The sequence below is a fragment of the Amblyomma americanum genome, chromosome 4 (genome assembly GCF_052857255.1).
Source record: "Amblyomma americanum isolate KBUSLIRL-KWMA chromosome 4, ASM5285725v1, whole genome shotgun sequence".
NCBI classification, from domain to species: domain Eukaryota; kingdom Metazoa; phylum Arthropoda; class Arachnida; order Ixodida; family Ixodidae; genus Amblyomma; species Amblyomma americanum.
In genome coordinates this window covers 20,682,262-20,709,327 of record NC_135500.1, presented here as the reverse complement: position 1 = coordinate 20,709,327, position 27,066 = coordinate 20,682,262, and the positions used below count along the sequence as shown (strand labels likewise).

The 27,066-nt window shown below is 46.8% G+C and overlaps 1 protein-coding gene across 14 annotated transcripts in view; it reads right to left on the bottom strand.

Moving 5' to 3' along the window:
• Positions 1 to 27,066, bottom strand: part of LOC144127822 (rifampicin phosphotransferase-like) — a 685,750-nt gene that overhangs the window by 108,034 nt on the left and 550,650 nt on the right. For 10 of the 14 annotated variants that reach the window (XR_013313574.1, XR_013313577.1, XR_013313576.1 and 7 more), the window contains 2 exons: positions 7,896 to 7,968; positions 4,112 to 4,214 (listed from right to left, as the gene is read on the bottom strand). Coding sequence is in view for 6 of the 14 variants with exons in the window: in XM_077660767.1 (XP_077516893.1) it covers positions 4,112 to 4,214; positions 7,896 to 7,968 (176 nt within the window). In the remaining 8 variants the exon portion in view is untranslated. Of the gene's footprint in view, positions 1 to 4,111; positions 4,215 to 7,895; positions 7,969 to 27,066 lie in introns of those variants that run through there. The other 4 variants (XR_013313579.1, XM_077660769.1, XM_077660768.1 and 1 more) reach the window with 1 other exon arrangement.

Here is a 27,066-nt window from a genome sequence, read left to right as displayed (position 1 = left end):
GTCTTCGAGAGAGAACACCTGTTCTCTTGTTTGCCTGGCTGTTCGCAGAAAGGTGGACGCAAGTCAACAACAGACTTCGAAAATCTGTGACGGTTCCCCGTGAGCACAGTGTTATTACAAAATATTCTCTCTGGCAGCCGATATACCTGCCAGGCTGACCGCTCTTCAAACATAAGCTTACGTAAACAGCTTTGTTGTTAAAAGGCGCCGCCATGTGTTATATATAGAAAGGCACGTTTTGTCATTCATTGTTCATGTCGTGGGCTTGAGCTCCACTCTGTAGTAAGGTGTGCTACATTATCGCATCGATAAATGGATGAGGCAGATTTCACTTTATAGGCTAAATGTGAAACGCGATTCAGACAGCCGTCTTTTCATCTGAGTAATACTGATATTACGCATGGAAATAATCTTTTTTTCGGGTTTAAAATTTTAATTCCTTCGGTGGCTTTTTAAACCGCTCCCTGCTCTACAGGCGTTTTCCTTGCTGTATGCGCACGTCTTGCGTGCTCTCGATAAATTTCAGCTGAAAGTGCAGAGCTTGTGCTGTTCCTGTTATTTTGAAGGCACCATTCCAAACAATGTTTTTGCAGAAAAACAGGTAACCTGCGTTCGTGCTATGTGAATGGACACTTTGGTTGTTTTTGCAGCGAAAGCTACAGTGGCCACGAACTCTCAGCTTCGCCGTGGTCGCAGTCCCACCATGGTCACACCGCACCACGTGACCAACCACGTGACTGGTCACGTGACCAACGTGTGGCGAACCACGTGAGCAGCAATGGCGCCACGGAGCCGGCAGCTGCTCCGTACCACATGACCGATCACGTGACCAACCTCGTGGTGGGTGGCGGGATCCTCTGAAACTCCGCACACTCACTGAATTAAAAAAACCCTGCGTCGAGGCAGGGAAAGGAACCAGGGCTTTAGGCGTTTGAGGCGAAGACGCTACCACTCCGCCACGACGGCTCTTCTTTTTTTTTTCTTTATTGCATGGAAATAGTGCCGAAAGGAAAGTCTAAGCACGCTTGCGCCACTAAACACCAGGCCACCTTACCCCTGCATGAACCCTCCTTGCAAAACATCAAAAGTCTGGGAGGCACACACATGCATCCAGATAGGGAGCCAGCTAGGCGGCTCTTTCAGGGCAGCATATACTCCCCGCACCAAAGCGCATTGTTCACGAAACAAAGATTACGACGACCGTTGTGATTCGGCGTGGCGGTCCATCATGCGGCTGTTCCAGAGACTAAATAGTTCCAGCAACATAAATAAATCCTATGGCACAGCACTGTTTTTCTCCGTGGGCAAAAAACAAATACTGTAGGGTGTGATGAAGCCATGCCTTCGCAGGCAGCGTTGACGTGTGCAGATTAAAAAAGAATGTTTTCGCGGAAGAAGAAATGCACATTCGCCTTACACATTTTAAAACAGTGGTGTCAAGGAACTCCAGAAAAGGTTGCCGATACAACGGTACAGGGAACAAATACTCTTTAAGTGTCTGAGTCATCTGCCTTCTGGAGAGGCTATACAGGTAGTCTAAAGATAAGCACACAGTGGGGAAATTGAAGGTGTCAGCAACTTCCTTAAGGAATCCCCTTAAAGGCCCCTCACGAGTATGTCCAGTCGGTGCGAATAGGAAATGCAAATAAGCACTGAGACGCCTAATAAGCGCGGCTACTAAAAAAGGGTGGTTTGAAGGTTTGAAAAGAAAACTGCGAGACAAACTGATGCACGAATAAGTGAACAAGTCCGATTCCACTAAGACTCCACAGAAAGAAATAGGTTATCGCGACGCATGGGTTCCCATTGGAAACGCCGTACGAATGCAGCTAATATTCTGTGCATCACCTGCACTTTCTTCTTCGCACGGTGGAGAACCTGCAGCACATAGGCAAGTTTTCAAAAATAAAGAAATATTGCAGATTTGAGCCTGATCAAAAACTGATAGTTCCCTGTCCATCCAAGCCTGGGTTTGTCGCCTCATGGAGGCTATCTGAGAATACCAGTAGGCGCCACTGTTGCGAATTTGGTGAAGAGGAACCCCCAAGTAATGAAAGGGCGAACAGTCCCAGCTTATGCCACCATAATGACTTGGCACTGTACCCCAATAACCCAACCAAAACCCCTTGAATTTACCTAGATTAAGAGCCGCACCTGATATCTCGCAAAACTGTTCAGTCAAATGCAATTCCTCAAGCACACTCTTTTTGTCAGGACAAAAAAGGGCGACATCATCTGCATAGGCTAAAATCTTAATTTCACACTGCGCCAAGGAGAAACCACGGATAGGTGTGCGGTTAATAATACTGAGGCAGAGGGGTTCAATGTATAGGACAAACAACAAAGGCGATAAGGGACAGCTTTGGCGAACAGATAATTTCAATGGAATAGGTTTCGTTAGCTATTGGTTAACAATTAGCCTTGTATAGGACTCCTTATAGCACAGTCTTATGAACCTAAGCAAAACATCTCCAATATTTGCATGCTCTAAGGCCGCAAACAAGAAATCGTGACGAACTTTATCAAGGGCCTTGGCAAAGTTAATCTGAATTAGAGCTACTTGTCCGATCTCATCTGATACTGTCTCAACTACTGAACGTGCAGTATGAATATGGGTTTGGATGCTGCGCCCTCTGATACCGTAGACGTGATGCGTGCCTATTAAGTGAGCGACAACTAGCAGGGCCCTTTGTATCTTTTGGTTTAAAAGTGCTGAAGCTCTGCTTTAACGGCAGTGATATCTTTACATAGGCAGCTAGGCTAATCCTCTCTAACTCATGCAGCACAACTAAAGTACGGCTGAGCTCTCGGAGGTGATGTCTCTTCAAAAACGCGATTCTTGCTGATTCTTCAATAGCAATGTTTTTTTTCTTGTTTAAATAAGTCCGATTTTTGCAAAGCTGAAATATCCCGGTATGACAACGTGTCCATCAAGCAATTTGATACAGCACGTTTGAAGATTTCATCTCAGAGCAGGCAGCTATACAGGTTCCACAGCTCCCATCGAGGATGGAGTATGCGCCGACTGAACCTCCCTATCTGAAGAGACACCATGCAGTGATCACTGAAGAATATGGGCCGCACCCAGTAGCCAAAAACGCTGCATAACATGTCTGCTGAAACGTAAATCCTGTAAAGCCGAGCACTAGAGGAACACCGAAAACGAGTGAAACTGATTATATGTCCCTTATCTTGCCCAACATCTAGCAGGTTGTATTCGCCTGCCAAATCAGTGAGTAATACAGCAGTAGGGTCATATTGCTTACTTAACACTGCCTGGTCTTCATCCCTACAAACACCTAACGACGGCTCAAGGCTTATTCATGAATAAAGGCGAATCTAGTGAATGCACGGGTATCATATATTAACTCCTCCGAACCAGATGTCGCAGCGCTTTCGCTAGGTGTATCCTGGCCTAGCAGAGCTAGGTTATCATCAATTTTTTGTAGCGAAGGCTACATTGGCCACGAATTCGTACTTTCGCCGTGCTCGCATTCCCACCGTGGTCACACCGCGCCACTTGACCAACCACGTGACTGGTCACGTGACCAACCGCGTGACGAACCACGTGACAACTAGCCAGGCAACCAGATTAACCTGGACTTGCAATCAAGATTAACCAAGGCTAACCAAGCTATGCCTTAGATTTCGCTACGTATATCCTGGCATAGCCGAGCTAAGCCACGGCCATTTTTTAAGGTTTCTTTCGAATCCCTCGGCTCACGGAACCTCTTGGTTGGCGCAGCACGGCCACGTGACCACTGTTGCGCCCATTGTGAGGCGAGCTAAAAACGTCGAGTAAGTGTGCTGACCATCCTCCATTTCTCTTTGTGTGGTCGTGGAGTTTCCCTTATCATCATGAACAACTTCCAACTCGGCACAATTTCTGTTTTAACGAACCAACAACCAGACTCTAGGGTGCAAAAGGAACTGACTCAACTGGCAGCTGCAGCATCACTTAAATTTAAGTGCTAGTCTTGTAGTGAATAAACTCACTACTCCTCTCCCGGAGGCCTCCGTGCCGTGCCGGAGAGGGTAGGTAGGGGGTCCGGTTCGAACATTAAAAGTTATTCTGTTTTTTAATCTAAACCTGAAGCAACAAAATGCTTACCATGTGAGAGGGGGCCACCAATCTCAGTCACAACGCCGGCCAAGAGAGGAAAGTACGGAGTCCAGCCAGTGTCAGTCGCGTTCGTGACGAGGATCTCTCCTTTCTGCGTGTGTGTGTGTGTGTGGGGGGGGGGGGGGGGTAATGGCAAGCGCCGTTCTTTAACCGGACAGAAAGAGAAAAAGCCGTTCGGCAGGGCTGCCTCTTTCTGGTGTGTCGGCTGCGTAGTCACGCAGATTTTTGTCAAGTAAAGAAGAGGTCACCTCCCGCCGTTAAGCATGTAGAGAAACATGTCTCCGGATGCACTCACGCGCAAAGTAGCTTTGAGGAAAACAAACCTACAGTTCTGCTCTACAAAAAGAGCTGCATTTGTGTGAAACGGCTCGGCTGCCAAGTTTTTGTATGCTTGTGCAGGAACACGCAGAGTGAAGTCGAGAGCATGACGGAATCCCGTCTGGTCCGGGGGGGGGGGGGGGGCGCATTTAAAAAAAACAGAGACGCCGACCAGTAAGATGAAATTTGAAGTATACATTTCGGCGCCCAGAACGGGGGCCTTGTTCCCAATGGATTCACACCAAAAGAGTTCGTCCTTAAAACCTAGAGTAGTCGCCACAAGGATCACGCGTAAATTGAGTTAAGATTACCCTCGTTACGATTAAGCGTGTGCGGCGTCTGTATCAACAAAGACTCGATATGAAGCCGTGATGTGAGTTTTTTTTCGATGATTCTTGAATTTTCCCACTCGATTTTGTGATTTTGCGTGACCGCGTACTCTGCTAAGGTGTTATTGCGAGTATTTACATTCTGCACATCACGAGCATGTTGTTGTAAGCGCTTCTTGTAACTTCCAGTTTCGCCGACGCATTTGCCGTTGCAACCTGCGCAAGGTATGGCGTAAACAACTCCTGCGAATTTCTCTTACGGCAACTGGTCTTTCACATTCATCAGTGGTCGTATGTTTTGGCGGGGACATGGGCTACTACTTTCACGTCATATTCCCCTAATGTACGGGCAGGAAACTCACTTGTTTTCCGAACACATGGAATAACCGCACGTTTCTTGGGCGAAGACGGGCGTCAGGTTGTCGAGGTAATGACACCTGTCATTCTGTTGGCCTCTGATTCCATTGTGAACAAGGCCCCTTCTGGGCGCCGAAACGTAAACTTGAAATTTCATCCCAGTGGTCGGGATGCCCTGTGCCCTGTGCCAGACGCCCTGTGCCAGACCTATAAACGCATATCTTGCAGGGAACGCCTGCGGACTGGAGCCATGTTGGCCGAGTTCTCTGCAAGCGGTTGGTGCGCCGATGTCCGCGTAATGTGCAGCATAAAACTGCATTATCTTTAATTTGCGTTTGTTTCCTATAATGGACAAAGACTGGCGAAAAAAATCTGCTGGACTGACAGTAACGAGAACAGAATCGGCATCGACGACAGCGAGAAGTGGCTAGCCGCGACAGGCAGTCGAGGTGAAAGACGCATGCATGCACGGCACGGATGGAGGTGTTACGGGCACAGCGAAGATTGGGGTCACAAGGAGAGGACATTCAGCAGCCGTAAATCACAGCGCCTCGTATTTCTCAGACCTCGAGGATTCGAGCTACGCTTTTCTGTCTTGAAAGGAATTGGAAAGTAAATGGAGTGACTACCTAACTGAATTCACTCAAACGCACCCTTACGGCCACAAAGGCAACAAAGCTACTCCACCTTGGGGGATTCTCCTAAACATGGGGCCAGTACCGTACCCGCTTCCAGTGACTGATCAAATCGTCCGTGCCCTACCTTACGCTAACCGTGCCGGGTCCGTATACCGAATTTGTGTCATAATAAAAAGCGTCATAATCTGCCGCAGCGGGCACACCTCATTGGTCAAAACGCCGGAAGCGGATGTGGTGGTTCGCATGCAGCGAGAAGGGTCGAAGACACCAGACGGTGACGTCAAACACAGCGTGCGCAGCAGATGCTCGACACCCCACATGGCGTCGTGCTCTGAAGTGGAGCCTTTCACTTCGAAGTGAACTCCTCGATGTTACTGCCTTTTCCGGACCGTGAACTGGCTATAAACTGGGTACGGGACTTTTGCTTCGTCTCATCTTGCCTATAACAAATTTAATGGACGATAAATTCGACCTGTTTTCTATTCCGTTCGACGATTCGGTAGCTCCTAGACCTAACGAGCACCAGTTTGTTGCAGAAATTGTTCTCTTCATTCGAACTGGATGGCGCAGCTATCACCGAGTTATCTCTACTGCTTATGTTGAATGATGTAACATACCAGCAGAATGACCCATAAAATACTTGTCTTTACTGCGCGCAAACGTGCATTTCCTATTCTAGAGCTCTCTATTAGCTGTTGAAACGTCCTGCGTCATGATCGTGTGTAATGTCTGCCAGGGTGAAATCACTCACGTGCACGGATGGTCAGTCGCCAGCGATGCGCTGCTACAGCGAAGCGTTTGACATGCCAGAGGTGGATTTTTGGTGATCTTACGGTTCTCGATAGCCGCGGTAGTGTGGCTCTGCATTATTGAGCTCGCGAGTTAGCTTGCGAGTTAGTTTGAAGGCGTCAGTGGGAATGCGTGTGCTTCGTACCATGGCGAACCTATGAAAACTTCGTCTGCGAAGTATCCCAACGGATATATCAAGAGAAACACAGTAAGAAGGTTTTTTAGCTCGTCCCTTTTACTTATTTTCAGTGCCTGCATAAAATGAATGAAAAAACGTAAATTACCATCTGCACAACCATCTGACCACCACACCAATTTACATTCAGCGATGTTGCAGACGGCCTGTCTTCACGGCGTCTTGGTTCAGCCTGGCACGAAGTGCGCATTTTGCAGCGAGTGAGTGCATGCTACCAATTTTCCTCTCCGTTCCCTTTTCCTCAGGATAAATGTAAAACACCCTGCTTTTCGAACAAGCTAGCTGCCTTTGATTTACCATTGGCGATCGACGGCTGTAGAGGTCGCCTTCTGTCACTGAAAAGCCATGCGTGGTTGCGTACAATATTTTCTTCTTTAAGTACACTTCCGGCCTTTACGGTGCAGAAAAGAGGGCCAGAACTGCATTGTTTGTGTTTGCTGAAGCCAATTGGGTAAATAAAACAGCTTTGATATTACTCCTTTACAGTGAAATCCGATGCGTAACCAAACTTGTGGCTGAACGTTTATTCTGTCGCAATGGTCGCGTTCTTTTTTTTCTCGGCAAAAAGCACAAGCGCCGCTGGGCGCTTCGCTGTGGCAAACGCAACGCAGTGACATCCTGCCGCCGCTCCCAGTCGCAACCGAACCGACATCGGCTTCCGTTTTTTTTTTGTTTTTTTACCAATAGGGTGTGGCCGAAGCGACAGATTATGACGCTTATTATTATCACACAAACTTGGAATACGGCCCCTGGTCAACTCAATTCGAAGAGCGGCTTCCTTGGTGAGGCGGTGGTGTCGGTTTCGAACCCCGGACTGGGACCAATTTTTCTTCAACATCGATATGTCTATGGAAGCTGTATAGCCTTTTTTTGTAGCTGTATGGTAGCGCTTGGTGTGGTCGTCATGAAAAGTTGGTCACTTTTTATAAATATACTCCACTCAGAGGTATTCCCCTAAACATTGCAACAGATTGAAAGAAAAATGGCGCGATAACAATGAATGAAGCAGGACTTCGACAGAGGAGCGCCGAATGTGAGGATTCTCCGCACGGTTTCCACGGGTTCGCCACATATTTTGTTTACTGTAAGGTCTACTCAATGTCATTGCAGTTTCGTTGAATTGTCGTGTAAAACACCGTTCTCACCTGGATCAGATGAGCTTCCTCGAAACTCGGCGCCACACGGGCTCTGCCCTCTGCCACGCCCTGAGACATGGGGCTTCCTAGGGCATGAGGAGAAATGCAAAGAGGTGAAAAACAAAGCTGGTTACTTAGAAATCAAATAGTGCCTTAGAAAGACGGAAGAATCATACTTCTGACCTTAACTTGCCGCACGTTAATATGCAAGAAGGAGCGCAGAGATTCTGTAAGTTCTCCTGTAAATAACTAAGAAAACTGAGATGGTGACAGATCATATCGTCCTAAGATAGCCTCTAGGCGACTGTCATGAGAATCACCCCGTTAAGATGCTGACGAATTGAGTTTTCGTTTTTATAACAGGAGTATTAAATGTGAGGCAGGGTGCAGTAGACCGATCTAGACTTATTTCTACCGCCTATTACGTGTCGTCGGGCTCCTTTCAGTAAGCAAATTCTGATAACGTGTTTCGTCTCGAAACCACGTACAGAGCACCTCGTTAAAGATCGTCTTTGCATGTGTGCTGCTTCTAACAGCGCGGTCTTTTCAACCGCATTCCTTTTAATAGCTGAAAAGCTAACATACACGATAAGAATAATGAAAATGTGGCCAAATCTCCTGCTACAAGCGTACACAACGGAAACCGATCATTGCGGAGAACAAAACGCAGAAAAAAGTGAGAGCGGTTTAATTCTGCTAGACCGGATAGTCGAGCGATAGGTATTCTTGCTTCTACAATGATTTATTTATTTTATTTTTTATTTATTTATCTGGTACCCACAGCTCCATTCAGCATTACAGTGGGGGGATTACAAATACAAATGTATAGAGCACAATACAAAATGAGAAACGCGGTCACATACACGTAAAAAGAAAAGCAACAAAGCTTCGGGAGGATGGTTTTGAGATCAATGAAAACAGGCATGAACACCTTTTTATCGCTACAATGAGATGACATTAGAATTGGCACGAAATGGGAACACACACATGCACTTACATAATAAGTTGGACAAGGCTGTCGTCAGATTTAATCGCGACCTATGCCAGCAGTGATACGAAAACCCATATGAAAGAGAGAAAAAAAACACTACGAACACACAGATACAAGAGCATTGATAATAAATAGGAATAAAGTTATCACTTCCATTCACAACCAATAAACCATGTCTGCTGTGAAATGTAGCCATGAAAAAGAAAAAAAAATGTGCGAGAAATTCATTGCAGGGGCGCCAAATCTTTTAATGAAGAGCCAAACGCGTCACTTGTTGTGCTGATAACGAGAGATGAGGGCAATCGGTTCCATTGGCGAATTGTTTTCGGGAAGAAGAAGAACTGAAAGTTTCAGTTTTGAACTTGTGCTCGCACACTTTCTTGTCTTTATCCAAACGTATGAACACAAAATGAGATGAGAGAATGTATTTTTCCCGTGGGATACCAGTTCGGGAATGGTGAATCTCATGAAACAGTTTTAAACAAAGCAGAGATCTGCGATGATCTGATGATTCCCATCCTAATGCTAGTTTCGAAAGTGTATCACTAAGTATAACAAGAAAATTCAAACAGCGCTAAACAACAGGACAAGAAAGGAGAGGAGACAAACACGGCGATGAACTTACAACTAATAAACAGCGCCGTGTTTTTTGTCTCCTCCTCTTTCTGGTCCTGTTGTCTAGCGCTGTTTGAATTTTCTTGTTACCGTGGAACACCAACTCGCTCAACCTGCCGTCTTTCTAAAGTATAACAAAATAGGCTGACCTATAAACCTAGGACGAAATGAGCAGATTTGTTTTGCACTTTTTCAAGCTTGCATAAAATTTCCCTGGTCACTAAGGGAAGATTTCCAGTGTTCCTGCGTAAGAAGCCAACAGATATAGAGGCTTTGGCAGCGAAGTAGTCTAAGTGCCGGTGCCAACTTAAAGATGAGGTCAGATATACTCCTAAATATTTATACTCGCGAACTCGCGAATTCTCACCCGGGTTTGAAAAAAACAACAAAAAACACCGCGTGTCGATGGGATTGCATAGGCAGGCATGGGGTGTGGCCTGACCTCGGTGACCAGAACTGAAAACGCACTCCCTCACCAGAACAGGATTTGCCCACCCTGGTGTACACTGGCCACAACCTTCTATGAACAAACCAATTAATCGTCGGCCCTCGGTCCCCAGTGGCTGCGGAGCAACAGATCAAGGCGGCGGTCAGACCTGTGACGCAGAAGAGGGTGCTAAGAATTTCTGGCTGCGGACAGGCCGCCATTGGAACTTGAACCTTGCAAAGTTTAACGCTAGAACCTCACTAAAACCTTACCGACATATGAAAGTTTAATATGGAGTGAATCTACCATGCCCTAAAGAACGAGGTAGCCTAAAAGCGGTGGAGAGGAGACTACACAAACCTATACAGTATCCAGTGTAATCAGAACGTTAACGACAGAGACAGTAGTGCCCAGCAATGCGTCATCCCGCCAGTAACAAAAGAGGAAGAAAAGAAAGCCTTAGGAGCAAAGCAAAGAGGAAAAGCTGCTAGTGAGGATCAGGTAACGGCAGATCTGTTGAAGCACGGAGGGGAGATTGTGCTAGAAAAACTAGCCACCCTGTATACGCAATGCCTTATGACCTCGACCGTACGTGAAAAACGCAAATATAATCATAATTGATAAGAAAGGAGACGCCAACGACTTGAAATTTACAGACCGCTCAGCTTACTGTCCGTTGCCTACACGGTATTTACTAAGGTAATCGCTAATAGAGTCAGGGCATCCTTAGACTAAAGGATATTCCACAATAGATCATATTCACACTATCAATCAGGTGATAGAGAAATGCGCCGTATGTAACCGACCCATATATTTAGCCTCCATTGATTACGAGAAAGAATTTCACTAAGTGGATGCCTGAGCAGTCATACAAGCATTGCGAAATCAGAGTGTAGATGAGCCTTATGTCAAAGTACTGAACGATAAATAAAGGAACTGCAGAGCTACCATAGTCCTCCATAAAGTCAGCAATAAAATTTCAATAAGGAAGGTCATCAGGCTAGGGGAGACGATCTCGCCAAAGCTATTCCCCGCCGGTTTACAGGAGGTATTCCGAGGCCTGAATTTGAACAGTTGGGCATAAGTGTTAAAGGTGAATACCTAAATAATCTGCAAATCGCTGATGACATTGCCTTGCCGAGTCACTCAGGAGATTAACTGCAAATCAGGATCAATGGCTTAGAAAGAACAGAAAGATGGGTCTAAATATTAACATGCAGAAAACCAAAGTAATGTTTAACAGTCTAGCAAGGAAACAGCAGTTCACAATTGGCAGCGAGGCACTGGAAATGGTAAAGGAATACGCCTACTTAGGGTAGGTAGTGACAGCTTACCCGGATCATGATAGGGAAATAACTAGAGGAATAAGAATAGGGTAGGGCGCATATGGCAGGTTCTCTCAGACGGGAATCTTATCTCGCTGCCGACATCTTCTTCCAACACAGACCAAAATCCAAATTTATCACGCACTGTTTGCTTCACATATCGACTACTGTGGTCTAGTATGGGCTACAACGACAAAAGGAAACGTTGCAAAGATAGTTGTACTTCAAAAGAGAATCATGCGACATATTGCAAACCTTGATTACCTGTCTCCCACGCGAAGTGCTTTTATAAGCTACAACATCATTATTGCTGAATATATGTATCCATATCGCCTGCTCCGGTCTTTTTACTTTTCCACTGTAGCTTTTCAGGATTTTTTAATGAATCTAGGATCTCTAAAAAGAAGACAGGTTACACTATCCACGCGTAATGATGATGTCTGGGTGCGCCCGAAATTTCGAAATAATTATAAATTTCAGTCACTACAGCATAATCTGCCATTTATTCTAAATGAGCATAAATGTGTGATGAGTTGCGGCGTAAAATAACTGGGAATGTTTTTTCGATTCAAAGAATGAATGGCTATGCGTGTTTACCTTTTCATTTGCAAGTGCTGTTTTTCAAGAACATGTATGTATTCTAATTTTCTTTATATTTCTGTCTGCTTAACTTCTCTTGTTGGTATTGTGCTGTGTTCAAAACTATAAGTACAGTTATTGTAGACACATTTTGAAATCATATGCTGTTTGGTTAATAATTAAATTGCATTTCTGCTATTGTATAACTCATTGTTCTTTGCATTTCTTGATGTTAATTAATATGGACACTACCTGTTGCTGTAAACCACTACTGCCTTGTAGAAGGGGTCATGAGCCTAGTCAAGCTGTCGAGACAGCTTTTAGCTCTTGACCCTTTCCAGGATCCATTATTTCTGGAAAAATAAAAGAATTGAATTGAATTGAATTGAATAGCAGGTTACCAATATCCCTCAAGAGAAAAGTGTAAAGCAGCTGTATCTTACCGGCACTCTCATACGGGGCAGAAACGTGGAGGCTAGCGAAAAGGGTTTAGCTTAGGTTAAGGAAAACACAGCGAGCCCTGAAAAGAAAACTTATAGGTGTAATGTTAAGAGACCGGAAGTGGGCAGCGTGGGCGAGGGAGCAAACGCGTGTTAATGATATCCTAGTCGAAATCAAGAGGAAGAAATGTGCTTTGGCAGAGCATGCAATGCGAAGGCAAGACAACGGCTGTTCATTAAGGGTAGCGGAGTGGATTCCAAGAGAAGGCGAGCGTACAGGGTGCGGCAGAAGGTTAGGTGGGCGGATGAGATTAGGAAGTTTGCAGGCATAGGGTGGGCGCAGCTGGCAAAGGACAGGGTTAATTGGAGAGACATGGCAGTGGCATTAACCCTGCAGTGGGTATAGTCAGGCTGGTTATGATGATGAATTCATGCAGGACAACATCAAACACCTTTCTAAAATCCAGGAATATGCAGTCTACAGTTTCTTGATTATCAAGTGCTTCGGATAGGTCGAAAGTAAATTCTAGAAGCTGTGTCACGCTGGACAGCTTATTGCGAAATCAATATTGGTATGGGTTGGATAGGCTATGAATGTCTAGTTGTTTTACTGTGCATGCGTATTATAGATCCCCTATTGTTTTGCAGGAGGAAGATATTAGACACATTAGACGGTAGTATGAAACCGTGCTGCGCGAACCAGATTTATGCATGGTACAACAGACGCAATCTTTCAGTCCTCAGAAAGACAGGAATGATTCGAAGAATTATCAACGGGCACTTTTAGGTATTGGGACATAGAGCGTCCACAAGAGATCAAAAAGGTAGTTGGTATACAGTCACGACAGCAGCTTTTGAAATATCCATGCGCTGAAGCAACACCTGTATTCCGCGACAGTCAAACAACTTTTTCATGGGTGGTACATCAGTAATAATCATCCTTTTGAAAGTTTCGTCACGTGCCACTCAGTGAGTGAAAACAGATTTGAAATAGGCATTAAAACAGTCTGCCTTTCCAATGGCAACTGTTATGATAGCGTCACTTCCGAGCGGTAGAATAGATATGGTATCCTTTTTATTTTATTTTATGTATGTCCAAAATTCCTTCGGATTTAGTTTGGTTCTTAGATCAGATGTCTCAAAAAAAGTTAACTTGCCAGTATCTATTGCAGCCTTTACGATAGTGGTTATACTTTTATTTTCAATGAAATTCTGAAGTTTTGGATTATGTTTGAAGCTGCTATAGGCTCTGTGCTTTTTTCGTGTTAACGTGCGTAAACGCTTTGTGAACTATGTCGTATTTCGCCTGTTTGTTAAGGTCGAGAATGGAATAAGTCGATCGCGTAGCTCCAGGACTTTATTCATGAAGCAGGACCAAAGCTCCCTTGCAGTGCAAGTTTCACCAAGGGTTTGAAAAGAAGAAAATATCAATCCAGTGCAGAATTGTTGACCGGTGCGTTGGCTCTAGCTTAACTGTAAATACGTCGACTGCTGTTTTCCATTCTTCTATAATCAAGATTCATTTCGCAAATAACAGCATCATGATTCCTTATACCGGGAATGACGGAGGTGAAATGGATACGTTCCGTGTTGTCTGTAAGCAAACGATCCAGTATATCGCTTCCTCTCGTGGGCTGCGACACAGCTTGTGTAAGAGCGAGTGTACTAAAATCGCTTTTTGACGATGCGCCGCGGTGGCTCAGTGGATAGGGCACTCGGCTATTGAGCCGGAGTTCCCGCGTTCGAACCCGGCCGCGGCGGTCGCGCTTCGATGGAGGCGAAATGCAAAGCCGCCCGTGTGGTGTGTGATGCCAGTGTACGTTAAAGATCCCCAGGTTGTCGAAATTATTTCGGAGCCTTCCACTACGACAACTCTTTCTCTATTTCTTATTTCACTACCACCTTATTCCCTTTCCTTTCTGCGCGGACTTAAAGAAAAAAAGAGAGAAACAAATGTCGTCGTGAAAGGCTCCGTATTAATTTCGACCCCCTGGGGATCCTTGATTTCTACGACGCTTACTGAGAGGGCACGTTAACGATCCCCATGTGGTCGAAATTATTCCGGAGCCCTACACTACGGCACCTCTTTCGGCTTCACTACAACTCTGTCCGGTCGCTACACCTCCCATTAACTCCCACAAGCTTCCGCAATATGTCAGGGACCATATCACTATTCACCACTACATAAAAATATGCATCCAGTGCACCACCTGGCTTGACGGGCAGCCCGCGCCCGAGCCTTGCATAAATCACATGGAAATGAACCAGACATAGTCTACGTAGACGGCGCGGAGTACTCCCAACCCTAAGCTTACGCTTTCTCCGTACTCTCCAACAACCTGCAGCACACGACATCGGGCTCGATCAGGGGAAGCATTTCGATAGAAGCGAAAGAAGCAGCCATCGCGCTAGCGATGTCGTCTTCCACTGCCACTCTTATCCTGAGCGGTTCCAAAACCGCCATTCAAAATTTTGCCCGCGGGCAGATACATACTGCCGCCTATAAAAATGTCACTTCCAACTCCCAACAACCTCGTCCTATCTAATAGTCTGGGCATCGGCCCATTCGGGCAATCCCGGTAACGAAGCGGCGCATTCCGCTGATAGAGCGTACGTCAACCGAGCGGCGTGTACCCAAGACCCAGGCAGCGCGAGAGACCGGCTTGTCACATATCACGACACCACGCTACACTACCTCAAAGAGCGTCTACTTTCCCCCGCCACACAAATCGCTGACAAAACAACAGACGACCTGGCGACAACTCCAGGCCCACACATTTCCCTGCCCAGCGCTACTTGCACTTTTATTCCTTTCTACTCAACCCCCGAATGTTCCCTCTGTGGTGCCCCGAGAGCCACATTCGACCACATTATGTTCATCAGCCGACAACTGCAACTACCGGCATAGTGGGCACTCGCGGACTCGGAGGGGTGGGAGGTCGTGGTCTCTTGCTCCGACCCGGACTTGCAACTAAGGCAGGTGCAGTGGGCGGAGAAGGCCACCGTCAGACAAGGGAAGAGAAGTTCACAATTCTAGCCCGTTGGTAAAAAATGCATGGGTACTTCTGTTCAATAGAACAAACATTTTGTATAGGCATTACAATCAGCTAACAAGGGAATTGTCTGAGGCATATCATATTCACAAAAACTCCGACATGTGCGTCAGCACACCTTTTGTTGTAATACATGATTGCGAAATTCGGTATCTTGGTTCAACACAGTGATTCGTTTTGTCATTTTGGGGTAGGCGAATGCGCTGCTGGCTGCCTTGTGTGAGCTATTTAACCTTGTGTGTTTTCCAATAAACTTGAGTTGATAGTAGCGCTTGTCCTTCGTGTCTTTCTCCTTGTGTCCCCTGTCGCAGCGCTTTCGAAAGTTTTCAAAGATGTACCAACTAGCTCTAATGTCCGTGTTACTCCAATTTAGGACGTTAAACCCCTCTAAACTAAACTAAAACCAACAGTTGCAGCTCTAGAAAGTGGATGCACCCACTTTGTGGAAGCTCAACGGTAAAGTTCTTGGATTTAGAGCAACCCGCGAACGCGATAAAGTGCATTCGGCAGATTTTCTCAGATCATGAATGGCGGCTTACCAATGTCCCCCAAGAGAAATGAAATATCAGCTGTATCTTATCGGTACTCGCCTATGGGCGAGAAACGTGGAGGCTAACGAAAAGCTGGCCCAGCTTAAATTGAGGTCAACGCAGCGAGCTATGGAAAGAAAAATGATAGGTGTAACTTAAGAGACAGAAATGGGGCAGAGTGGGTCAGGGAATAAACGAGGATTAATGACATACCAGTCAAAATGAACAGGAAGAAATGGGCCTTGTGAGGGCATGTAATGCGGAGGGAACACAACCGATGGCCTTTGAAGGTAATGGACTGCATAACGAGAGAAAGTAATCGGAAGAAAATTAGGAGGCGTATGAGATTAAGTGCGCGAGATCAGGTGGCCGCAGCTGGCACAGGACAGGATTAATTGGGGAGATATGGGGGAGGCTTTTGTCCTGTAGTAGAGTTTGTCAGGTCGATGATGATGATGTCAAGAAGGTCAAAACCGAATCTGCAAAGACCTCCACGGACAACGGCCTCCAGATACATTGGGCAAAGCAGGAAATATGTCTACGAGCTGTAAACTTTTAAAGCCCCCGCATCTGCCAAGCTAAATTCCTGCTGTACCCTGTTATCATGCTGAGCCAAGAATATTTCAGAGAGAACTGCAACTACACAGGATACAATCCACGTATTTCGCTTTTGTAATAACGGGTTCTGGCAGGAACTACCAACCATAGATTCCAAGAAACATTCAAGCAAACCTGAAAAGGAACCCACGGAAACACCACAGGAGGAGGAGGAAGAAGAGGAAAGGCAGGGAGGTTAAGCGGAAGAATAATCGGTTTGCTACCCTACACGGGGAGAGAGGGGTAAGGGGATAAGAAAGGAAAGAGAAAGGAGAGTCTTTATCAGCACGCATAGAGCAGAAAATGGTTCATCATGTAAAATAGAAAAAGTTGAGAGACGTTTACGTTCCGCCTTAGGAGTGAGACGCGATAGCGTTCCCTCCTGTTCGAGCACCCGCTGATGTAGTTGGCGCATCAGCATTCAGGGAGGGCGTACACACAGAAGATACGCACACGCCATCTGCTGGGCCAGCACCATGAATGGCGAAGGGGTTTCAGTGGGTGCCACATGATGACGCTACGATTGCACGCGAAATTCTTACACAGTGTACGCGAACCACGGAGGAAATTTACCGGAAACGCATGGTACTCGCCTAATTCCAACATCTGTAATTTACATGCTCATAAATACTCATGTACGTCTCAGTGCAGATCTCGAAGGTGCATTTCTAAGAACCGATGCATTCATTAGACGCGCCTTTATTCACGTTAAAACGTCGAGCCACTTTGGCGTAGTGAAACCGCTCACTTCTCAACCGCCAAAGGCTCTGGTTTGATTCCCGGCCTAAACCTCTGTTTTTCTTTTATTCATTATGTGTGCGTGACCTGTGATTTTTACGCAGCCCCCGCATATTTCAGACGCGCGGTGCCGGCAACAATATAGCTGTATACACTATCGCTGTATACAGAATAGAGCTGTATACACTATCGCGTAATAAAGAAGCTTTTCAGCGTTGTGGGGCCCGCGTCGCGCCGAGCATTCGAAGTGTGCTCTGCTCTCCTCACGCCTCCCCGTTTGTTGTCCCCGACCTTCCATTCCCGGTGATGGCAGGGAAAGCCTGTAGGGCGTCAAGGTTGATAAGCGGGGTTGGCAGTCTGGCTTGACCCTCAACTCCGATGGACGTCTGGCCACCGATGCAGTAAACTGGATACTGAAAGGTGTGAGACAATAAGCCCATTATTTCAACAAATGTCGTGAGCTTTTTTTTTTGAAGCGATGTTTATTGCCTCAGAGCATAAAAACTATGAACTGAAAGATGAGTAAGATGCTTAAATAAATTTTAAAAAAATGAGCTGATCTGATGAAATCAAGAAGTGAACGATGATATCGACCTTGTGTTCATGCAATATATGAATCCGGATTGTCCGCTGAGAGTCCTACTGACGCCAGGTGCCGAATTCTCGTCGGCTTCAGCTCCGGGCAGTCCCACAACAGGCGGTGGATATCCACCTCACAGTCTCTGTTCTTGCAGACTGGACACCCGGTGCGGGGATATAAATCTTTGAAATGCGGCCACTTGCGTGTCACAGCTGGAGTTAGGGCAACCCCGACTCGTATCCTCCTAAGCGCGAATTCCTCTGAACGAGTAAGACCACGGGGGAGGGTTACCGCACACGGAGGAATTAGACCACGTGTTCGGCGCCGGAGGTGTTCCTTTCTTGTTAAAAGGAGGGTGGTGTCATCCGGAGTGAGGACTCGAGGCAAATACGAGGTTGGGGTCTTAAGGCGGGTCGCAGAATCTGCGCGGCTTTGTGCGCTCAGGACGTCACGCGGAACCCACTCAAAACGGATTTGTTGCGGGATGCGTGCCGCTAGACGATGGATGTTTTTTTCAGTAGGACACAGGGGCGCAACAAAAACACACGGAGATAGAAGTAGACAGGGACGAGCGCTTACTATCAACAGGCTTTATTTGACGTAGACCGCTAATATACTTTCGCCTACCCAAGCGCCACTGTGCGAATCACAAGCACGTGGGTAACAGAAAACACCAAAAGAAATCGAAAGGTAGGCGATTACAGAAATCTATCTAAGAAAACCGTTTCAGATCGGCGAAGCATTACAGACGAATCACTGATGCAGTTATCTCCTTTTTTTCTGATGTAATAGGCTTCCACCAGTTCCCGTTCAATCTGATCGCGGCTTCTCAACAATACTCTACAGTCCGATAATCGGGGAAAACAGGCGACCTTAGTCTTCTTGGAGCCTTCTTGGCAATGGTCCGGGAGATGGGAGCCTGTCTTCTTTAAAGAATTTTTGTGCTCCAGAAGGCGCTGGTTGAGGCAGCGTCCAGTTTGCCCAACGTAAACCTTCACGCAAGTGAGAGGGAACTCATACACCACTCCTTTTTTGCAGGTTACGTGGGGCTTACGGTGTTTTACGCCACACTCTTGCCGTTTTTCTTTTCTTCTTATGCGTGCGTACAGACCAGACAACTTTCTCGGAGCAGAAAAAACAACTTCTACTCCGTACTTCTTGGCCACCTTCTTGATGTTGTGGGAAGTTCTGTGTACGTATGGTACCACCTCCGGCCTTGAACACTTCGTTGGGTCTTTCGCGTTGCTCTGCTTGCTGCCCTTCAATTTTTTGACCAAGGACTGCGTCACAGCAAGAATCAGGGAATCAGGGAAGCCTGCCTTTTCCAGCCTTGAGACCTGTGACAAGAAGCCAGCGTACACAGCGTGGCGACAGGACTTCGTTAGTGCCGATGAAAGACATTATAAAGCGATAGCCCTTTTGACCGTCTTAGAATGATTAGAATGACACGGTAGCAAATCTTTGCGCGCAGACAATACCGCCAGCAAACATGTGAAGGGTTAAATGTTAAGGTGAAATCTAAAAACTGCAGTTGGTTATCACTGCTTGGCTTTTCATGGGTAAAGGTGAGTCCCATGCCTTTCCTACCAAACGTATCTAAAACATCAGCTACGGCCTCGTCAAAACTAAAATCACTTTCCTTCAACAGAACCAGGTAGTCATCTACATATCTGAAAACATGAGCTACACGGTCTGAGTCAAAAGTTTCACTCAAAGAGCGGTCAACTTGCGATAAAAAATAGTAGAAAGAACCGGGGCTACGCAAGAGCCTATGCAAATACCTTTCTTTTGAAGATAGGTACGATCATTAAATTCAATAAAAGTGGCATTCAGGTAAAGCTCTAGTAATGACATGAAGTTGTCCACGTTCAAACCAGTGGCATTTTGAAACGCGGTGATACCATTTCTATCTATACAATCACGCACCGCGGTGAACAGGGGCTGGTGTGGAATAGAATAGAAAAGATCCTTAACATCGATTGAGAAACCGGTCTTAATATTCCTCGCAGACTGAACAAAGGCTATCACTTCATCAGAGTTCTTAGTGGCATAAGGGTCCGCATCTTGCAGTGTCCTGAGGTGCTTGAGCAGGAACAGGCTGACTTCCTTTTGCCATGTGCCCTTTTCGCTAACTATGGTCCGAAAAGGAATGCCGCTCTTGTGGGTTTTTGCGGTGAAAAAAACCGATAAACAATTCCCTTCAGCCTTCCCAATGGCGCCGGCTAGTCTGTGCAGTTGAAGTTCCTCGCAGAGTGACATGGCACTTTTCTTCACTGAAGATCTTTTCACTTCCACTGTCTTAAAAGACTTGGTGACGGCTTCAACGGCCTTTTCGTTGAAAAGGCCTGACGGAATAATGACGAAACCGCTTTCTTTGTCTGCATCCATAAGCTCGAGCGAATTGGCTTTGAAAAAAGCAACAACCCTTGCGGTGGGATCGGATCGGTGGTTTGGAGTACTCCTATTACTGACTGACCTCGTGATGGTGTCGATGACGTCCAGGAGGCACCTTTCCTGGTTTTCTTGCTCCGTTCTGTTGGCAAGTCGTCGGTTCAGGGACAGCCATTCGTGAGGCTTGAGAATGGCTGGGACGCTGAATTTCGGCCCCTCCTTTAGGACGGACGCAAACTCTTCCGGTACTTCGGCTCCTCCCAAGACTAGCACATCTTGGCGTTCCGGTGTCTTCATCTTGACTTTCCTCAATTCTTCCAGGCGTCTTATCGCCTGGTTGATGGAGCACTTCCACCAAACTTCCGTTGTCTGGACTGCGAGCTTCATGAACTGGCGGTGTCTGATGCCCGCGAGCCACTCCTGGTTTTGGGCATAGCATGCCGCACGTAGAAGGTCTTGAAGTAACCTCACTTGGTTCCATAGTTCGGACCGGAGGATCTTGCATACTCTTTTGGCATGACCGAAGGACGGTTTGAAAAGACCGAACAGGCCAGTGACCTCACTTGGAATGAGGCCTTTTCGCTGGTAGAACCCAAGAAGCCTGGCTCGGCAGGTCATGGTCACAATGCTTGCGATGAGCAGGGGAGCATGGGTAGGTGAAGGCTGAACACAAAGCAAAGTATATTAACGGTCTACGTCAAATAAACCTGTTGATAGTAAGCGCTCGTCCCTGTCTACTTCTATGTCCGTGTGTTTTTGTTGCGCCCCTGTGTCCTCCTGAAAAGATATGAACCAACACGCCCAAATACAAGTACTTCTGAGTTATATTTCTTCTGCATCGGGCTCTTTGCTTTGTGTTCAGCCTTCACCTACCCATGCTCCCCTGCTCATCGCAAGCATTGTGACCACGACCTGCCGAGCCAGGCTTCTTGGGTTCTACCAGCGAAAAGGCCTCATTCCAAGTGAGGTCGCTGGCCTGTTCGGTCTTTTCAAACCGTCCTTCGGTCATGCCAAAAGAGTATGCAAGATCCTCCGGTCCGAACTATGGAATCAAGTGAGGTTACTTCAAGACCTTCTACGTGCGGCATGCTATGCCCAAAACCAGGAGTGGCTCGCGGGCATCAGACACCGCCAGTTCATGAAGCTCGCAGTCCAGACAACGGAAGTTTGGTGGAAGTGCTCCATCAACCAGGCGATAAGACGCCTGGAAGAATTGAGGAAAGTCAAGATGAAGGCACCCGAACGCCAAGATGTGCTAGTCTTGGGAGGAGCCGAAGTACCGGAAGAGTTTGCGTCCGTCCTAAAGGAGGGGCCGAAATTCAGCGTCCCAGCCATTCTCAAGCCTCACGAATGGCTGTCCCTGAACCGACGACTTGCCAACAGAACGGAGCAAGAAAACCAGGAAAGGTGCCTCCTGGACGGCATCGACACCTTCACGAGGTCAGTCAGTAATAGGAGTACTCCAAACCACCGATCCGATCCCACCGCAAGTGTTGTTGCTTTTTTCAAAGCCAATTCGCTCGAGCTTATGGAGGCAGACAAAGAAAGCGGTTTCGTCATTATTCCGTCAGGCCTTTTCAACGAAAAGGCCGTTGAAGCCGTCACCAAGTCTTTTAAGACAGTGGAAGTGAAAAGATCTTCAGTGAAGAAAAGTGCCATGTCACTCTGCGAGGAACTTCAACTGCACAGACTAGCCGGCGCCATTGGGAAGGCTGAAGGGAATTGTTTATCGGTTTTTTTTACCGCAAAAACCCACAAGAGCGGCATTCCTTTTCGGACCATAGTTAGCGAAAAGGGCACATGACAAAAGGAAGTCAGCCTGTTCCTGCTCAAGCACCTCAGGACACTGCAAGATGCGGACCCTTATGCCACTAAGAACTCTGATGAAGTGATAGCCTTTGTTCAGTCTGCGAGGAATATTAAGACCGGTTTCTCAATCGATGTTAAGGATCTTTTCTATTCTATTCCACACCAGCCCCTGTTCACCGCGGTGCGTGATTGTATAGATAGAAATGGTATCACCGCGTTTCAAAATGCCACTGGTTTGAACGTGGACAACTTCATGTCATTACTAGAGCTTTACCTGAATGCCACTTTTATTGAATTTAATGATCGTACCTATCTATATTCAAAAGCAAGGTATTTGCATAGGCTCTTGCGTAGCCCCGGTTCTTTCTACTATTTTTTTATCGCAAGTTGACCGCTCTTTGAGTGAAACTTTTGACTCAGACCGTGTAGCTCATGTCTTCAGATATGTAGATGACTACCTGGTTCTGTTGAAGGAAAGTGATTTTAGTTTTGACGAGGCCGTAGCTGATGTTTTAGATACGTTTGGTAGGATCTCACCTTTACCTATGAAAAGCCAAGCAGTGATAACCAACTGCAGTTTTTAGATATCACCTTAACATTTAACCCTTCACATGTTTGCTGGCGGTATTGTCCGCGCGCAAAGAAAGATTTGCTACCGTTTCATTCTAATCATTCTAAGACGGTCAAAAGGGCTATCGCTTTACAATGTCTTTCATCGGCACTAACGAAGTCCTGTCGCCACACTGTGTACGCTGGCTTCTTGTCACAGGTCTCAAGGCTGGAAAAGGCAGGCTTCCCTGATTCCCTCATTCCTTCTGTGACGCAGTCCTTGGTCAAAAAATTGAAGGGCAGCAAGCAGAGCAACGCGAAAGACCCAACGAAGTGTTCAAGGCCGGAGGTGGTACCATACGTACACAGAACTTCCCACAACATCAAGAAGGTGGCCAAGAAGTACGGAGTAGAAGTTGTTTTTTCTGCTCCGCGAAAGTTGTCCGGTCTGTGCGCACGCATAAGAAGAAAAGAAAAACGGCAAGCGTGTGGCGTAAAACACCGTAAGCCCCACGTAACCTGCAAAAAAGGAGTTGTGTATGAGTTCCCGCTCACTTGCGGGAAGGTTTACGTTGGGCAAACTGGACGCTGCCTCAACCAGCGCCTTCTGGAGCACAAAAATTCCTTAAAGTAGACAGGCTCCCATCTCCAGTCCATTGCCAAGAATGCACTAAGAAGACTAAGGTCGCCTGTTTTCCCCGATTATCGGACTGTAGAGTATTGTTGAGAAGCCGCGATCAGATTGAACGGGAACTGGTGGAAGCCTATTACATCAGAAAAAAAGGAGATAACTGCATCAGTGATTCGTCTGTAATGCTTCGCAGATCTGAAACGGTTTTCTTAGATAGATTTCTGTAATCGCCTACCTTTCGATTTTTTTTGGTGTTTTCTGTTACCCACGTGCTGGTGATTCGCACAGTGGCGCTTGGGTAGGCGAAAGTATATTAACGGTCTACGTCAAATAAAGCCTGTTGATAGTAAGCGCTCGTCCCTGTCTACTTCTATGTCCGTGTGTTTTTGTTGCGCCCCTGTGTCCTCCTGAAAAGATATGAACCAACACGCCCAAATACAAGTACTTCTGAGTTATATTTCTTCTGCATCGGGCTCTTTGCTTTGTGTTCAGCCTTCACCTACCCATGCTCCCCTGCTCATCGCAAGCATTGTGACCACGACCTGCCGAGCCAGGCTTCTTGGGTTCTACCAGCGAAAAGGCCTCATTCCAAGTGAGGTCGCTGGCCTGTTCGGTCTTTTCAAACCGTCCTTCGGTCATGCCAAAAGAGTATGCAAGATCCTCCGGTCCGAACTATGGAATCAAGTGAGGTTACTTCAAGACCTTCTACGTGCGGCATGCTATGCCCAAAACCAGGAGTGGCTCGCGGGCATCAGACACCGCCAGTTCATGAAGCTCGCAGTCCAGACAACAGAAGTTTGGTGGAAGTGCTCCATCAACCAGGCGATAAGACGCCTGGAAGAATTGAGGAAAGTCAAGATGAAGGCACCCGAACGCCAAGATGTGCTAGTCTTGGGAGGAGCCGAAGTACCGGAAGAGTTTGCGTCCGTCCTAAAGGAGGGGCCGAAATTCAGCGTCCCAGCCATTCTCAAGCCTCACGAATGGCTGTCCCTGAACCGACGACTTGCCAACAGAACGGAGCAAGAAAACCAGGAAAGGTGCCTCCTGGACGGCATCGACACCTTCACGAGGTCAGTCAGTAATAGGAGTACTCCAAACCACCGATCCGATCCCACCGCAAGGGTTGTTGCTTTTTTCAAAGCCAATTCGCTCGAGCTTATGGAGGCAGACAAAGAAAGCGGTTTCGTCATTATTCCGTCAGGCCTTTTCAACGAAAAGGCCGTTGAAGCCGTCACCAAGTCTTTTAAGACAGTGGAAGTGAAAAGATCTTCAGTGAAGAAAAGTGCCATGTCACTCTGCGAGGAACTTCAACTGCACAGACTAGCCGGCGCCATTGGGAAGGCTGAAGGGAATTGTTTATCGGTTTTTTTCACCGCAAAAACCCACAAGAGCGGCATTCCTTTTCGGACCATAGTTAGCGAAAAGGGCACATGACAAAAGGAAGTCAGCCTGTTCCTGCTCAAGCACCTCAGGACACTGCAAGATGCGGACCCTTATGCCACTAAGAACTCTGATGAAGTGATAGCCTTTGTTCAGTCTGCGAGGAATATTAAGACCGGTTTCTCAATCGATGTTAAGGATCTTTTCTATTCTATTCCACACCAGCCCCTGTTCACCGCGGTGCGTGATTGTATAGATAGAAATGGTATCACCGCGTTTCAAAATGCCACTGGTTTGAACGTGGACAACTTCATGTCATTACTAGAGCTTTACCTGAATGCCACTTTTATTGAATTTAATGATCGTACCTATCTATATTCAAAAGCAAGGTATTTGCATTGGCTCTTGCGTAGCCCCGGTTCTTTCTACTATTTTTTTATCGCAAGTTGACCGCTCTTTGAGTGAAACTTTTGACTCAGACCGTGTAGCTCATGTCTTCAGATATGTAGATGACTACCTGGTTCTGTTGAAGGAAAGTGATTTTAGTTTTGACGAGGCCGTAGCTGATGTTTTAGATACGTTTGGTAGGATCTCACCTTTACCTATGAAAAGCCAAGCAGTGATAACCAACTGCAGTTTTTAGATATCACCTTAACATTTAACCCTTCACATGTTTGCTGGCGGTATTGTCCGCGCGCAAAGAAAGATTTGCTACCGTTTCATTCTAATCATTCTAAGACGGTCAAAAGGGCTATCGCTTTACAATGTCTTTCATCGGCACTAACGAAGTCCTGTCGCCACACTGTGTACGCTGGCTTCTTGTCACAGGTCTCAAGGCTGGAAAAGGCAGGCTTCCCTGATTCCCTCATTCCTTCTGTGACGCAGTCCTTGGTCAAAAAATTGAAGGGCAGCAAGCAGAGCAACGCGAAAGACCCAACGAAGTGTTCAAGGCCGGAGGTGGTACCATACGTACACAGAACTTCCCACAACATCAAGAAGGTGGCCAAGAAGTACGGAGTAGAAGTTGTTTTTTCTGCTCCGCGAAAGTTGTCCGGTCTGTGCGCACGCATAAGAAGAAAAGAAAAACGGCAAGCGTGTGGCGTAAAACACCGTAAGCCCCACGTAACCTGCAAAAAAGGAGTTGTGTATGAGTTCCCGCTCACTTGCGGGAAGGTTTACGTTGGGCAAACTGGACGCTGCCTCAACCAGCGCCTTCTGGAGCACAAAAATTCCTTAAAGTAGACAGGCTCCCATCTCCAGTCCATTGCCAAGAATGCACTAAGAAGACTAAGGTCGCCTGTTTTCCCCGATTATCGGACTGTAGAGTATTGTTGAGAAGCCGCGATCAGATTGAACGGGAACTGGTGGAAGCCTATTACATCAGAAAAAAAGGAGATAACTGCATCAGTGATTCGTCTGTAATGCTTCGCAGATCTGAAACGGTTTTCTTAGATAGATTTCTGTAATCGCCTACCTTTCGATTTTTTTTGGTGTTTTCTGTTACCCACGTGCTGGTGATTCGCACAGTGGCGCTTGGGTAGGCGAAAGTATATTAACGGTCTACGTCAAATAAAGCCTGTTGATAGTAAGCGCTCGTCCCTGTCTACTTCTATGTCCGTGTGTTTTTGTTGCGCCCCTGTGTCCTCCTGAAAAGATATGAACCAACACGCCCAAATACAAGTACTTCTGATGGATGTTTTGGCAGATTTCTGGGGTGCGACTGACTCGTCGTAGTAGGCGTGTGAATTGAAGGGCGTCGGTGCGAATGACAATGCGGGCCGTGGGTAGCATGCGAACGGCGGCCACAGAGTAAAGTTCCTCTTGAACCGCAAGCATCTCCGCACAGGAGGAAGGAGGTTCTGAGAGGCGAAACCTTGACGTTTTGCTCAGAGCAGGCTTGCAAGGACAGTAAACTGCTGTTGTTGTTTCGCAGGCCTGAATGCTTGCGTCAACGTACATAACGATGGAGCCATGCGGCAGATTGGCCTCTTGCTCTATAATTCGGTCGCGAAACGACGATGCCACGCGGGTAGATGATGGTCGACGTAGATCAGTTGGCTTGTTGTCGCTTAGCTGCACAAAACACCAGGGAGGATGAACTGGCGGTGGCGGCTGTAGAATGGAGTGCGATGAAGCATATGCCCTGAGGGCACACGTGGTGTGTGTAAGGCTTGACTTTAGGCGGCGAGCATCGCGTCGTTGCTGCACCAACTCATCTAGTGTATTCAGCTGCGCACGTTCTTGGAGCGCCACGATCGGGGTAATGCGGGGAATGCAAGTGATGACCCTCGTGCCCTCTCGATTAACATCTTCTATACGATCCCATTGAGCCCTCGTCAAATGCTGGAATTGGGCTTGGTAAACGAGGCGCGGTTGCACAACCGCCCGCACCAACTGTCGTGCAACATGAGAGCAGGGTCCTTCTGTTTTAGGAGCAATGCGTCTAATCAGACCGAACGCCTAAATTGCTTGCTTTTTAGCCAGAGAAAGCCAAGCAGTACCTGTTCCTGACTCGTGTATTGTCAAGCCCAATATTTTGACGGTC